Source organism: Hyperolius riggenbachi, chromosome 1 (genome assembly GCF_040937935.1).
Source record: "Hyperolius riggenbachi isolate aHypRig1 chromosome 1, aHypRig1.pri, whole genome shotgun sequence".
Taxonomy (NCBI): domain Eukaryota; kingdom Metazoa; phylum Chordata; class Amphibia; order Anura; family Hyperoliidae; genus Hyperolius; species Hyperolius riggenbachi.
Window position 1 is genome coordinate 369,848,779 of NC_090646.1, and position 16,280 is coordinate 369,865,058.

The 16,280-nt window shown below is 42.9% G+C and overlaps 1 protein-coding gene across 2 annotated transcripts in view; it reads left to right on the top strand.

Annotated features, from left to right (window-relative positions):
- Window positions 1-2,015: 2,015 nt before the first annotated feature.
- The window catches only part of SUSD1 (sushi domain containing 1), a 274,290-nt gene continuing 260,025 nt past the window's right edge, over window positions 2,016-16,280 (top strand). For both annotated transcript variants that reach the window (XM_068234304.1, XM_068234305.1), the window contains exon 1: window positions 2,016-2,561. In XM_068234304.1, the coding sequence (XP_068090405.1) occupies window positions 2,480-2,561 (82 nt within the window). In that variant the 5' untranslated portion in view covers window positions 2,016-2,479. The remainder of the gene's footprint in view (window positions 2,562-16,280) is intronic.

The following is a 16,280-nucleotide window of genomic DNA, read 5'->3' on the forward strand; positions in this document are numbered from 1 at the left end:
GTTTGTTGATATTATTGCTGTAAAGCACAGCTGTTTATAGAGTGTTGGGGTATGTGGATTGTATCTGCTGGAAAAAGCAGGATAAAACCACACACACTTATGAACATCAACCACTTCACCACTGAGGGGTTTTACCCCTTGAGCACCAGAGCAATTTTCACCTTTCAGCGCTCCTTCCATTCATTCGTCTATAACTTTATTATTACTTATCACAATGAAATTAACTATATCTTGTTTTTTTTCGCCACCAATTAGGTTTTCTTTAGGTGGGACATTATGCCAAGAATTATTTTATTCTAAATGTGTTTTAATGGGAAAATAAGAAAAAATGTGGGAAAAAATTATTATTTTTCAGTTTTCGGCTATTATAGTTTTTAAATAATGCATGGTACTGTAATTAAAACCCATTTTGCCCATTTGTCCCGGTTATAAAACCATTTAAATTATGTCCCTATCACAATGTTTGGCGTCAATATTTTATTTGGAAATAAAGGAGCATTTTTTTCAGTTTTGCATCCATCCCTAATTACAAGCCCGTAGTTTATAAAGTAACAGTGTTATACCCTCTTGACATAAATATTTAAAAAGTTCAGTCCCTAAGGTAACTATTTTTTTTTTAATTGTATTTTTTTTTTTTTTATTACAAAAAAAAAATTGGGGAGTGTGGAAGGTAATGAGTCAATTTATTGTGTAAAAGTAATGTATTTGTATATGTAAAATGCTTTAGGGTGTAGTTTTAGTTTGTTTACATGCGACCTGTAACAGTGAGTTTGTTTCCGGAAGGACGCTTACAGGAAGCAGTACGAGGCTGGGCAAATCACAATGATTGCGCTCTTTCTCAAAGAAGCAGCAGATCATTGCGGGGGCTTAGATCAATGAACGGGAATTGATTTTTCCGTTCATTGAACTCCGGGCGAGCGGGCGGCCGCATGCACGAGCGGCGGGAGCGCACGCACGAGCGGCGGGAGCGCGCGCACGATCGTCGGGAGCACGGACAGCGGTGGGAGCGCGGACAGCGGCGGTAGCGCGGAAGGTACGGATTTCTCCGTCCCTTGGTTTTTTTAGGGGGGAAAAAAGGGACGGAGAAATTCGTACCGCGGGGGTAAAGTGGTTAGGGTTCTTTCACATCAGAGCTTGCATTTGGAAAAGCTAAAAGCATGCGTTTTGCTGTTTTCAATCCGTTACAGCACATAGAAAAATGCAGGTAAAGTTATTGTTTTTTGACTTTCAACTGTAACTGTGTGCGTTGAAATGTTTTAAAAATGCATGCTCTTCTTGGAGCGTGTGTTTTACATTGATTTACATTGTAACGCAAACGCAAGTGTCGGACGATTAAAAGCTCTGGGGAGCGTCAAACGCAATGCACAAAAACGCAGTGTTAGATGTGAAAGGTAAAATGAAAGTCTATGGACTTTCATTTTACCTTGGAAAACACAAACTATCGGCATTGCATCAAAACATCCAAACCAGCTCAGATGTGAAAGAGCCCTGAGAGGTTGATGTTTTCTAACAAAATAATTTTCACTTTGTTGTAACATCTTTGCGATCTCCAGTAACAAGACTTTGATCAGGTTCATACTGTAGCTATATGTGATTATGCAGCTCCCTGACATTTCTCGTAATGGTGCCCATACATGGTACAATAAAAACATCTAATTTTCCCGTTTATGCTTCCTCTTTGAGGCTCCCTGCACACTGCATGCGATTCTGATTTTTAATCGTTTTTTACATCTGATTCCGATTTTTAATCGTTACTGCATGCTGCGTTTTTCCCTCCGTTTTTCTGTTGATTGCATTCAGGGAAAATCGGAATTGCAAATCAGAATCAGAATCGCTAAACAGATTTGCAGTGTGCAGGGAGCCTTATAGTTCAGACCTGCGATCATTTTTCATTGTCATGTAAAAACTAGGTTGTTGCTATGGGTTGCAGCATGTCACTTCTCTAGCACTTCCCGGAGGTAGTGTTGTTATCCAGGAAATGATTTCATAACGCAGAAGACTGTAGTAGAGCAGTCTGTTTTGTCATATGTTGAGTACGACACATATAAACATCACTGGGTAGTAAAGGCAGAGCAGAGCTGCTAGTACAAGCAAATGTATCCTTGCTATCTCTTATCCCATATTTAGGTTTCCCCTATCACAATGCCCGCCTCTTTCACTTGTCAGATAGTTTGGATGGCAACACTTGCAGACAGTTACAATTTCTTTAACTTCCCCAGAATTGTGAAGAACAGGTACCAAGTGAGAGCAGCTGGGATCCAAGATCTCCGCAATGAGTCACCCCAGCAGCTGTCACACTGTGCTCTATCCTGGCGACAACTTGTACAAGAATGGGCTGCCCACAGGAAAATGACGTCTTGCATGTGATGAAAAAGAAGTGTTTGCTCCTGCCTTGTTTTAGAAGTGTTAAGAGGGAAGGAGAGAAATCTGCATGAGACAAGAAGTTAGGCATTGGGAGGAGTGGTGCTGAGCCTATGACATGATGACACTAAGGACTTGGCAGCCTGTGTTGCTACTACTGACCTCTCTGCTGCTCCAATGCTTTACCAAGGGACTGCCTGGTGAGTTACAGCACTGTAATGGCATTGTTAGTTCTACTGTTAGTAGTATATAAAGACAACATGGTTTATCTGACTGTCATGTAAAGAACCACGTGTCAAGTGAAGGAACCTAGAGGCACCATTGAGATTTCACACAATGCCAGTTTACAGCGTTTCCTTCTCACTGCTATTTTGTACGTAGGTTTGGTGGGTGTCTGATGCTAGTGATGGATCTTTATAATGACAAAACAGTAATTTAAAGGACAACTGAAGTGAGAGGTATATGGAGAGTGCCATATTTATTTCCCTTTAACCACTTGAGGACCCACCCTTTACCCCCCCTTAAGGACCAGCGCTGGTTTGATTGATCTGTGCTGGGTGGGCTCTGCAGCCCCCAGCACAGATCAGGGTGCAGGCAGGGAGATCAGATTGCCCCCCTTTTTTCCCCCCTATGGGGATGATGTGCTGGGGGGGTCTGATCTCTCCTGCCTGCTGTGGGTGGCGGGGGGGGCACCTCAAAGCCCCCCTCCGCGGCGACATTCTCCCCCCTCCCTCTCCTACCTGCTCCCCAGGGAGATCTGGGCTGCACAGGACGCTATCCGTCCTGTGCAGCCAGTGACAGGACGTCCCCTGTCACATGGCGGCGATCCCCGGCCGCTGATTGGCCGGGGATCGCCGATCTGCCTTACGGCGCTGCTGCGCAGCAGCGCCGTACAAATGTAAACAAAGCGGATTATTTCCGCTTGTGTTTACATCTAGCCTGCGAGCCGCCATCGGCGGCCCGCAGGCTATTCACGGAGCCCCCCGCCGTGATTTGACAGGAAGCAGCCGCTCGTACGAGCGGCTGCTTCCTGATTAATTAGGCTGCAGCTGGCGACGCAGTACTGCGTCGCTGGTCCTGCAGCTGCCACTTTGCCGACGCACGGTATGAGTGTGCGGTCGGCAAGTGGTTAAATAATGCAGATTGCCTGGCAGCCCTGCTGATCTTTTTGGCTGCAAAAGTGTCTAAATAATAACAGAAACAAGCATGCACCTAATCTTGTCAGATCTGACAATATTGTCAGAAACACCTGATCTGCTGCATGCTTGTTCAGTGTCTATGCTATGGCTAAAAGTATTAGTGGCAGAAGATCAGCAGGATAGCCAGGTAACCAGTATTGTTTAAAAGGAAATACATATGAAAGTCTCCACATACATGATATACTTCAGTTGTCCTTTAATTAAAAATTGTTCATCAGCATCATTTCAGGAATTGGTACAAAATGTCTAACGCTTGGGAACAGATACAGTTTGGGACAGAAGTTAAGTTGACAATGGCCTCAATTTTCGTAGCTATGTGCAGTAAATAATTTTTTTGTCAAAAAAATATCTCATGCAGTATTTTCCTCTTTTTTTAGCAATTCTGAAAGATTGTTCTGCATTTACGAACATGCGGTAAAACATGCGAAAATGAATAAAGTGCAGTAAAAAGTGTGGTATTTCAGTGGTAAGCAGGCGGGGAATAAATAATAGTAGTCTTTAATTGTCTTCCATAAGTTCGGATAGTTGTTGAAGGGTGGTTTTCTTCTTGGGGGGGGGGGGGGGGGGGAGGGGGGGGTGTATTTGATTATGTAGCAACCCATGAAAAGTATATTTATAGGCATCCCCTATAAAAAAAAAATCTAGTAAATATTTGGAGTTTTATTTCTACTATTATTTTCTATTACACAGCCTGAATAGGAACTCCACTAAAACAGGAGTAGGAACTCCACTATAAACTGCAAAATGCATACAAATTGAGTTTACCTCCAGGTACAGGCAGGTCTTAAATTGATAGGTAAATTATGTGCTAACATGCCCTCTAATTTCCATGAAAATAGCGATTTTCAGTAAAATGAATGCAAATTACCGCATGATTTACGGCACGTGGTAATTTATGACAAAAATTTACCACATGTGGTAAAACATGACTAAAATCTACCAGAATTGCTAAATGTCGCTACCGCATGTGGTAAATTACCATACATGTGGTAATTTGCTCGAAAACCCTACCAGAATTGAGGCCATTATGGAGAGTATATTAACCAGCCATATTAGCGTGAAAATTACAGAAAAGATGAAAAGGAATATTCCTTTTTATCTACAAAGGAATTCAAATAAAGAAAAGGAAAGACAAAGAACTGGAACCAGTTTGTAGCCTGATGATGGTCACGTGTGGCAATTTGATGGAGACATCTTTTGGTTGTTTTACAAGCTATCTAATATGAGAACTTAACCCGAGGTGGGTTTGAAGAATATTATCTGCATACAGAGGCTGGATCTGCCTATACAGCCCAGCCTCTGTTGCTATCCCAAACCCCCCTAAGGTCCCCCTGCACTCAGCAATCCCTCATAAAACACAGCCATGCTGCTGACAAACAGCTTGTCAGAGCTGGCTGTGTTTATCTCTATAGTGTCAGTCTGCTGCTCTCCCCGCCTCCTGCAGAACTCCAGTCCCCGCCTGCATCCCTTCCCTCCCTGCTGATTGGAGGGAAGGGACGGGGGCAGGGACCGGAGCTATGCAGGAGGCAGGGGGAGCAGCTGAGACTGACACAGATGTAAACACAGCCTCACAGCACGGCTGTGATTTATGAGGGATTGCAGAGTGCAGGGGGACCTTAGGGGGGTTTGGGATAGCAACAGAGGCTGGGCTGTATAGGCAAAACCAGCCTCTGTATGCAGATAACATTCTTTAAACACACCTCAGGTTCTCTTTAACAGAAAATTCAGTATGAATTCTACTCAGACCTATGATTTACTCTATTATTATACAGGTGTTGGCATGATTGCAGGAAGATGGCTTCATTAGATTGCTGTGAGAATAGGGGATTATTTGTTGTGTAGCACCTATGAGCCAGCAACAAATCAGCTTTATACTCCTCTCACTCTAAAATGTTCCCATAGACATGAGATGACAAAATACCCCATATAACTGTTGTCAGCTAGATGTAGCAATGACCTTATATTTGTTGGCACAGCTGAGATCTCCTGCACTACAGCTGATGGGCAAGGCTAGTTTACACAGGTGTGATATAAAGTGCTATGAAATAAGCTGCATCAGCAGCAGCATCTATATATGGGTCAGACTGCCGGAGAAGTGCCCAGCGGAGGCTGTAAGAGACTGTTGCCCGATGTATCATCTGATGACTGTAGACACCTTAATGTGATCCTTATTATGATGCAGGGATATTTGTTTGAGTGTTTTCCAATTTATTTAACAATCATGTTATATAACCTATTCTGAAAGAAAGAGAAATATTAATGTGCAACCAGCCCCCCCCCCCCCCCCACCACCACCACCCCCCCACCTTTAGTTTTAAAGTCTCTCTGCAGGACTTCTGCAAGCTTCACCAGCTTTTCCCCTATCCCTTTCCCCCTCAGCATACACTTTTTTTGAAGGGTGTGAAGTTTACAATGTTGTGGCTTTCCCTAACTACCCCTCCTCCCCCCAACACACACACGCACACTGAAGGTAAGGCTCATGGTTTAACTGCCAGGTGCCATCCCATCCAATGGAGCCCTAGGAGACTGGTGATGTGACATTCCTGTGCTGTGCAGTAACGTACCTAGCAATTATAAGTTTTCTTTTAACCCCAAGAATACCCAAATTACCCGGGTATTTGAGGCACTTCCGGGTGGGCATATTGCACAATATTTTAGAAGGGGAGGAAAATCTGGACTTTAGAACCCCTGCAGGATCACAACCTCACAAAGTGACCCTCAAGAAATGTCGCTGTGACTGTGCATGGTCCTATGAGCCCATATTCAAGAGAGTTCATGAGAACTGATTACATGGCACATCTGTTGCTTCAACAGCTCATAAGCATTGCTCAACTTGTTCTACAATTCTTACTCAGCTTCCCAGCACTTTCTACAGTAAGCAGTAACCTATTTATCAATCGAATTTCATCAGGGCTCTGATTCCTATGAGATTTTCAGCAGTAGGGGAAAGCTGAACAACAAATAACGATATTTCATCCTATTGTATACAATTTTTAAAAACTTGTTATACAGCGGGAAATCTTTGTTTTATCATCAACATGAATAGCTTCATAAATAGCCTGTACACACGCTAGATTAACCGATTACGGACGGTGGTGATTGAAATCTACGCCCCTGTTTTTTTCCTCTAATACCTGCCAGGGTGTAGCTTTCAGCTCACCGCCGCCACGCGTTCTGGCCGCTCTTCTTGCTCCCGCCAATCTGATCGCTCTCTACCTGCCGTCTCTATGACAGCAGAGCTTTGTGAGCTGGTCAGTAGCCAATTTTATTGGCTCCTGACCCTGTCATCAATGTAAGCAATTTCCATTGGCTTACATTGATCACACAGTCAGGAGCCAATGAAAGCGTTTCCTGACTGGCTCACAGAGCTCTGCCATCATAAGAGACTGCAGAGTGGGTGGCTTGATTCTGGATGTATGGTGTGGATGGCGGTTGCAGCGGGGCTGTGTGGCAATTCGTCAGCGGTCTCTGGTCCTTAAGGGGGCAGAGACTGCTGGTGCTTAAGTGGTTAAAGTCCGCTCACACAACACAACGAGTGTCGTCGCTTAAATGACAATACATGGCAAAAAGAAATTACAAGTAGTTTAAATTATGTTTATCACACACACTGATATTTTGTAAAGATTTTGTTGTTTAAATGCTTTGCATGTAAAGGGAAGGGACATTTGAATGACATTGTACACATGATTGTACACACTATCCAAGATGATTGTACACACTATCCGACTGCATGCAATCTACCCAGTAGTCATCAGAATTGTTCGGCCAGTTGGACTAAATAGAATATGTAATATTGGTCGCTATATGTAATATGTAATATTGGTTAACATTGTTTGGCTATATTTTTCATACTTGTTATCCGATACAGTGATATCTGTCGTTCATCGTGCACGTGTGTGCAAAGCTTCAGTCTAGTAAGGTATTTGTGTCAAGAGCTTTCCATTACAGATATAGTTTTCTTCCATTATAGAAATACTGTATCTGAAATGTTATATACTTTATTTAGGCTTATTCAGTAACCAAATTAATCAGTAATAGTTGATCTTTCATTGGTCATACTTCCATACACATGTGTGGGGGGCTAGTAGTACTAGTGGTCTTCACCACTGGAATGTGTTGTATAATCATTTCCTACCTTAGTGCACTGTTGTGTCCATCTAGCTAGGTACGTGTTCCTATTGAGCAGGAGAGAGGTGTGAGCTCAGGCCAGTTCTTAACAGAAATATGTAAACACTATCAGCAAAGATCATCAAGAGGCTGTTTTTCACCTGTTGAGTTGATGAAAACAGCTGATCACAATTATTCATGGTAAGTAGGATGCTTTAGAACAGCTTGGACTATTTGGAATGGTATAGAACTTTGGATTTTCCCACAGGCTGTGACAGTTTGTGAAGGGTATGAATAATTTTGGACTGGACACTTTTTTCTCAAATGGAAATAAAAGCTGATAATTGTTTTTTCCACAATAATGCCTTTTGTACATCGTCTTATTATCTTTTGGGAGACACTTATGTAATTTCCCATCAAAAAATTACTTGCTAGTTGAATAAAAGTAACTTTAAGTCAAAGTTCGCCATGGGGTATGAATAATTATGGGCAGCACTGTAGCTGTGCAGGTATCTCATCTTGCAAGAAGCATGTGGAGGACATTGGGAACAGGCTAGCCCCATCTTCATCATACAATTTTTGTCCGATTCGATTCATTGATTCGATTTGCCATGTCTGATTGGGATTTGATTCGATTCGAGTCAGTTTGCCATTGTTTTGCAATTGAATCGAATCGCATCCTGATCGGACATGTTGGATCGGATCGAATAGAATAGAATCAATGAATCGAATCGGACAAAAAATTGTATGGTGTAGATAGGGCTTATGACTTCAGTTACACAGATGGCTATTTATATGCTTAGAAATGTGCATATAACATTTTCCAGGTGCTTGCAAGACTATGACCTGAGGTTATGAGGCCTAGTTGCCATAAACAGACCAACTGACATCCAGACACCCTGGCCTGTAACTTTAAAGTACCCCTGAATTGAGATGAGGTTTAATTGCTGTCAGTTGCATTTTGTGAATGGTACTGTGACATATGTCACAACTCCATCCTTTCATTCCAGTGCCCCCAGGGGTCCCAGCACTAGTCAGCCGAAATCTTCAACTGACTAGAACGTTAAATGTGCATGAGGAGGAAGTGACAGTTATCCTTCCTAGAAACGTCCCTGACCATGCCCTCATGTACTGCTGAAATGTAGTGACCTGTAAAAAAAAACAAAACAAAAAAAAAAAACCATCACACGACTCAACTACATTGGTTTCCCTTTGCTGTCTTGTCTGCCCTGTCAGCTCTCCCGTTCCGCTGCCATGCCCTCTTGTATCTGCAAGCACTTTCACCGCTATGGGGCTGATTTGGAAGTATCCCGGAAGTACTTCAGTGTCAGCGCATAGTGGTGAAAATGCCCGCAGATATGAGAGGACACAGTGGCAGAACAGGAGAGCTGACAGGGTGGAAAAGACAACTTAGGAAACTGGAGTAGGTGAGTTATGTGGTGGCTTTTTTCTGTTACAGGTTACTGAATACACATGGCCGGATTTCTGGCAAGGCCACATAGGCCATGGCCTAGGGCACCAGATAAACAAGGGGCGGCCTGCAGACAGTGGGCATTATTTGAAGGGCATTATTTGCAAGTGTCCAAACAAATGAAAGTGATCAGGATAACTGCACTATTAGTACCAGCTGGCATTTGCCTGTGCTGTGCTACAGGCAGCTGCAGTCCGTTAACCAAACGTTTGTGAACAGTGTGTGACTAGCAAAAAGCCAGACCTTGTCCAATGACTAGCAGCTGCAGGCAGTTACAGAAGGCCGGGTCCCACGCACTTGGTGTGGGGGATGAAAGGACCAGGGGCAGCACCAGCAAATAGTACAGAATACAGAAAGCAGCCTCTCACAGTACCCATTTCTTAATTATTGATGGCCAGCGCTGTTACCCTGGAGACAGCAGTGGGTACAGGACTCACTTTTACGTGTTGCTGACCCCACCCAATGTCCAATTGTGAGCCACTTTTGACTATGTGTGTGTGGTGGATGGCTCCCACCACTCCCATCACCTGAAGATCGCTTGATTGGCCAGTTCCCCCATGTGACATGATTGATTCACTTCACATTGCCATGGAGACCTCGGCATTAGCCGCAATAGTGGACACCATCGGCCCAAAGTTTTTTGGGTGTGTGTAGAGAGAGGTGGTAGGATACGGTTTCGGTTGGGGCGGCTGGTAATAGTCGGCCTTGGGCGGTAAGAAGTACAAATCCGGCCCTGTGAATACAGTATATAGTTAAGCAGTACTTTAACAGATTTCAGGCTTTAGACAAGTGTACATATCGGTGGCTCCACCAGAAAGAAATATTTTTCTCATGTTGTTTGACGAAAGCATAATACTGATGTAATAAACAGTACACAAATTATCATTCTACAATGAGGAAAATCCCTACACTTAGTGAAGGTCTTCTTTAAGCTGATCACCACCACGTGTGCATCTAATAAACTGCACAGAGACTACTGCTTCTATTTAATGAGGAAAAAAGTTTACAAGCAGTTTCCTGAAGCCTCTGCTAGATTTATACTCATCCAACTCATGTGTTTTTACTTCAACATATGTATCCAGCTTCCTTTAATTAAATCCTGCTGTAATCATTGGTTCCTCAGCCCAATATCCTGTTAAATCACTTCAGATTGTAAATTAGGAAAAATGTTGTTTTTCTTTTTTCTTCTTCTCTACAGCTTGTAAGATTTTTTTTTTCTTGCAGAAATGATCTAATGAGATAATTTCCTTTTATTGTTATGGACAAATAATGGTTTACCAGTCTCTCTCCTCAACTGATTTTTTTTCTGTATGTTGGCGGGACACAGCGTGATTGTGAGGTTTATACGCAGTCAGTTCCTGTAGACGGTCTCAGCCTTATTCAGAAAAGCAATGCAAAGAACAATAATTAAGTTTTAAGTACCACTAACACTTAAGAACAGATCAGAAAAAAAAATCTCCTGAATGTGGCATTAACCATTTGTGGAATAAAGTACAAATAAAGTGATGATAATCATTAGTAAGCAATATCATAGACGTATTTTCTAAAATTTTGGCCTTTTTTTATAGTCTAGTTGATGTATCTATAGAGTGCAATCCTGTCACCTTTTGAAACTGATTAACTCTTTAATTTAGGTGAGACTGGCCACAGTACCCGCGTTGCGAAGCAACGTGACAGAAGTGCTCCAGGCATCGCAGGATAATGCAAAGGCTTCTGTGTGTGTTACCCTGCAATTCCTAGAAGTGGACTGGAAGTCTAATGTGCATTTTTTGCAGTTGCGGTGTAACTTGGCTAGCCCATTGTGGTGCAATTGCCTAGCTAAGGATGGACAACCACACCGCTATAGTATGCAACCACCCTAAAAGGACACAGGATAAATAACTACTGTGTTACAATTGGTCAGCATTTTTCCACGCAAGGCATAGCGCTGTAGATTTTATTGTTATTGTTCTAAAAAGCGGCTTAGGACTTTGCAAGAAGTTGTATTGAAGATGGTGATCTTGTCTAACGCATGGCAAACCCTTAGCTTCAAATATCTGCCATTTTTGTGACCCAACATTTACTGCTACTCATCCCGCTTCTTCCTAAAAGTTCCTTTTATAGCAAGTTGTAATTATGTTTTGTTTCTGACCCCCCCTTTTTATATTCTTGCATTCGCAATGTGTTCTTACATTGTAGAAACATTTAGAAGTTGAGTCTGTATGTTGCTCGAGATCTGCATAAACAAACCTGAAGATACGGTTCAAAAAGAAAGAATTGTCTATTGCCAAAAAATAGTACCAAGGCTAGCTTGGAAATCAAAATAAAATATCTATTTATGGAAAGTGTGATGTAAGCCAAAGCCATAAAACTTCTAGTCTGTTTAAGGAGTTCAGGCTTTTGGTTTGAAAGGTTGAAGTTGATCTACCTCAAAAGTCACATTACACATGTGTAAGTAGAGCACAGCAACCATGTTTTATATCAGTATACATAAGCCCATAACGTGGGTCAATATTCAACCTCTTACTTGCCTGTGTTGGCAAAGGTGAAGGTAGAGAAATACTGCATACTTGCCTAATAAAACATTTTTTTCTACCCTGGTCCAGAGTGCTGATGCTTCTGGGGTGGCCAATCTGTAGTACAATGCTACCCCTGCCCTCCTACCCAATGTAATAGTGCACCTGGCTGCCCCCCCCCCCCCTCCTCCCCACATGACAGCATCCCATCCATTATTGGTGTGAAGTCTTTGGTTGTAAGTGCTGAGTACAGAGAGTGAGTTTCAGGCTCTGTGGGAGGGGCTGTTGCTGCTGCCTGGATTGTATCATCCTGTTATGTAGATTGTAAGGGAGAAGGCACACACCAAATCTCTCAGAGAACATTGCAGCCTATAACAATCACAGATTGTGATGCAGGAAGTAGCCAGTGACTGCCAGTCTGTAATGAAGGAAATGGTGAGTGTTTGATAACCTGACCAAGTATGTTAAAAGTGATTTATGTAAAATCAACTTACCAAGAAGCATATAAACAAACAACATAAGCTTTACAACTGACTGCATGCAAGGGGTTATGAAAATGTGCATCTGGGGTGGCTCTTTAAAATCGATGGAGGAAATGTACAAACAGATTAACAGCATACATGACTTTCCAATTTAGTGTTCAGACTCTTTGTTACAGTAAATAAATCTTCTTCTTGTACCTCAAAAGGAAGCACAGTAAATAAATCTTCAGAATTATGCAAACACCATTTACAACACATAGCTAAACCTCTGTTCGGCAATTTCACATTTCTGCAGGAAAAAAAATGCCTCTTAAAAAATAGTTCATCTCTCAGGAGTGGTGGGGAAAGAATTACACGTATAGCCTAAACAGGATGCTCTTTCCACAAAATAGGAGGGAATCTATGCCTGATTATATTTCCTGGTGTGGAAAGGTGAAATCAGGACTGTAGATATATGGCACTACAACGCTCGGATATATACCAAACCATGGCCTTTTTCTCATCTTTCTTCACCTTTTTTAAACTGAGGCTGTAATCATGAGATGACAACACACCACCACTTCCGTCACAAGAAGCCACATTAACGCAATTATCAGCATGATTGCTATTGTTTTTAGCTTAATCTTCTGTCAATGTGCAACTTCCTTCCAAGGCCTGACAAGCTTCCTTCTTGCTTTTCAGCTGGACAGGATGATCAAAATAAAAAAATATTTACAAACTGACTTCAGTGAGGATAAGAATGGGTTACTTTTCCTGACTGATGAGCTAATCTCTAGCTGGTCCCTTTACTTCCAGTTCTAGAAATCCATGTTTCTTCTCTGACTGATGCATTAATTCCTGTGACACTGCACTATATAGAACAATGTGTAATGACTTGTACGAACTCTTCCAGATAAACTCCACTAAGCATTACATACACATTACCCAAGGTATATCAATTATTGAATGTCATACAGGAAACCCACCTTCAACATGCACCACAGCTACGTACGCACTGTCAATAGTTATCGCTCGTAGGGATCCAAATCCATACAGATGTCCTTCAGCTACAGCTAGCAATACATTCTTTGACTTTGAGGAGGGGAGGAGTGGCTTCCGGTAGGAAAGGTAAGGAGGGAATCGATTTAATATGCGATAGGTGGAAGGGAAGGTCTTAAGTAGACGGATACTACCTTTGAAATGTGGTTGATACAGGCCCTGCATGGCTTTATCTATGCAAGTTCATATGGTCTTTTCTGTGTGAGCACTAGACGCAGTGCTTATATACCCTAATTGTGTGTCTAAATAGACAATAACCATTACTTACCCTAAACCGCATAGAGTGCTCTATTGTTTATGTTTAAATGTGTATTATATGTACCTGCTACTTCTATCCGTGTGTGTGCTTTGTTACAAATAGCAGTTCTTATTGAATTGTGCATTGATGGAAAATGCTCCAACAATTCTGTATTTTTGTAACCTAACCATTTTTGATAAATCAACATACCTTATGGTTTAACCACTTCACCCCAAAGGGGTTTTTACCCTAACGGACAAGAGCTCTTTTCACCTTTCAGTGCTGATCCCTTTCATTTGCCAATAGCTTAATCACTGCTAATCACAATGAAATGATCTATATCTTGTTTTTTTCACCACCAATTAGGCTTTTTGGGGTTGATATTTGTTTTCAGTAATTACTTTATTTTCTATGCATGTTAAAGGGAAAAACAAGGAAAAAAAATGAAAAAATACACTATTTCTCTAATTTCATCAGTAGTTTTAATATAAACACTGCTACTGTGCATAAAACCCACACATTTTATCTGCCTATTTGTCCTGGTTATCACAAGATTTTATGTCCCTAGTACAAAGAATGGTGACAATATATTACTTGGAAATAAAGGTGTATTTTTTCGATGGTGTTTTTCCCCCACTATTTTCACGTGCAGGCGCGGGAACGCACGTGCACGTTCACAGCAGCACTGTTTGACTTATAAAAACGTCCTGGAGCTGTTAAGAGGCTTTAGCAGGACGTTTTTATAAGTCAGTTTGTCATTAAGTGGTTAAAAAGAAAGAAAGAAGGGGATCAATGTGCTCAATCACTTAAATACCCCGGGGACATTAGATACTCTGCATAGGCTTAATGTCACCGGGAGGGCAGGGATACATTCAACATACAACATACAGCAATATACAGTAAAACCTTGGATTGAGAGTAACTGTTTAAGGGTACTTTACAATACAAGCAAAAATGTTAGTGGATATACAAGCACAGAACTTACACGCATTTCACGTCATCATAACAGAGCCAATGGTTCTTCTCCCTTTGACGCTGCAGGATTGTACTTAAAGAGGAACTCCAGTGAAAATAATGTAATAAAAAAAAGTGCTTCATTTTTACAATAATTATGTATAAATGATTTAGTCAGTGTTTGCCCATTGTAAAATATTTTAAATCCCTAATTTATATTCTGACATTTATCACATGGTGACTTTTTTTTACTGCTGGCAAGTGATGTAGCTGCTGCTTGCTGTTTTGGCAGTTGGAAACAGCTGTAAACAGTTATTTCCCACAATGCAACAGGGTTCACAGACAGGAAACTGTCCTTGTGTCCTTGTACTGAAATTGTAGAGGTACTAGGTTTCTCCTGTTCTAGCAGGCGAGAGAACATAAGGAGGGTCAAATTCCAGCGAGTCGGCTCACTGGCAACTTGTTTCTCCGCTGAGTCTCGGCAAAGTGTGCCATGGCCGTGTAAGACCGCCCGAAATGCCCACACAACTTCCTGGTCTGCTTCCTCTAAGCCTGGGTACTTTGACACAAATCTTTGAATGACTAGATTCAGCACATGTGCCATGCATGGTACATGTGTCAGCTTTCCCAAATTCAAAGCGGAAATGAGATTGCTGCCGTTGTCACACGCCGCGTTGCCAATCTCCAGCTGGTGCGGGGTCAGCTACTGATCCACCTGTTTGTTAAGAGCAGCCAGGAGAGCTGCTCCAGTGTGACTCTCCGCTTTGAGGCAAGACATGTCTAAGATGGCGTGACACCGTCGTACCTGGCATAGGCCCTGGGGAGCTGGGGCTGTGTAGCTGGAGAGGAGATTGCAGCACCAGTAGAGTTGAACTGCCACTCAGCCAAGGAGGAGGAGGATGACGACAGCGAAGAGGATGTAGCAGGAGGAGAGAAGGTGGCAGGAGGCCTGCCTGCAAGCTGTGGAGGTGTCACAAGTTGGTCCACTGCACAGCCACGTACTCCCTGCTTGCCATCGGTCACCAGGTTGACCCAATGGGCTGTGTAAGTAATGTACCTGCCCTGACCGTGCTTGGCAGACCAGGCATCCGTGGTCAGGTGGATCCTTGACCCAACACTGTGTGCCAGAGATGACACCACTTGCCTCTCAACTTCACGGTACAGTTTGGGTATCGCCTTTTTAGATAAATAATTGCGGCCTGGCATCTTTCACTGCGGTATCTCAATGGCCACAGATGTACGGAAGGCCTCAGAGTCCACCAGCTGGTATGGTAACAGCTGGCGAGCTAACAGTTCCGCCAAGCCAGCTGCCAGACACCGGGCAAGGGGGTGACTGGAAGAAATTGGCTTCTTCTGCTCAATTATTTCCTTCACAGACACCTGGCTTCTGTGGGCAGAGGAGCAGGAACCGCTCAAGGTCAGAGGCGGAGTGGAGGAGGGTGGCTGTGAAGGTGCAAGGGAGAAAGCGGCTGAAGATGATGCACCTGAAGGAGGAAGAGTAGAAGGAGGGTGGCTTTTCTTTTGTGTGCTGCTTTTGCTCAGGTGCTCTTCCCATTGCAGTTTGTGCCTTTTCTCCATGTGCCTTCGTAAGGCACTTGTCCCTACGTGGGTGTTGGCCTTTCCACGGCTCAATTTTTGGAGGCAGAGAGAACAGATGGCATTGCTCCTATCTGAGGCAGACACATTAAAAAATTTCCAAACCACTGAGCCCCCCTGGGGTGATGGCACTATGGTGGCATCAGCAGCTGACGTTGAAGGGCATGTTGGCTGGCTGTACATAGGTGGCGATACATGGCGCCAGACACTGCCACCAGCTGTTTCTGACGACGAGCTCCCCCTGCTTCTTTCAGGAACTCGTCTCCTCCTACTCCTATCTGACTCCCCCTCTGAACTGTCCCCCTGTTCATCTCCTTTATTGGGAACATACATGGCATC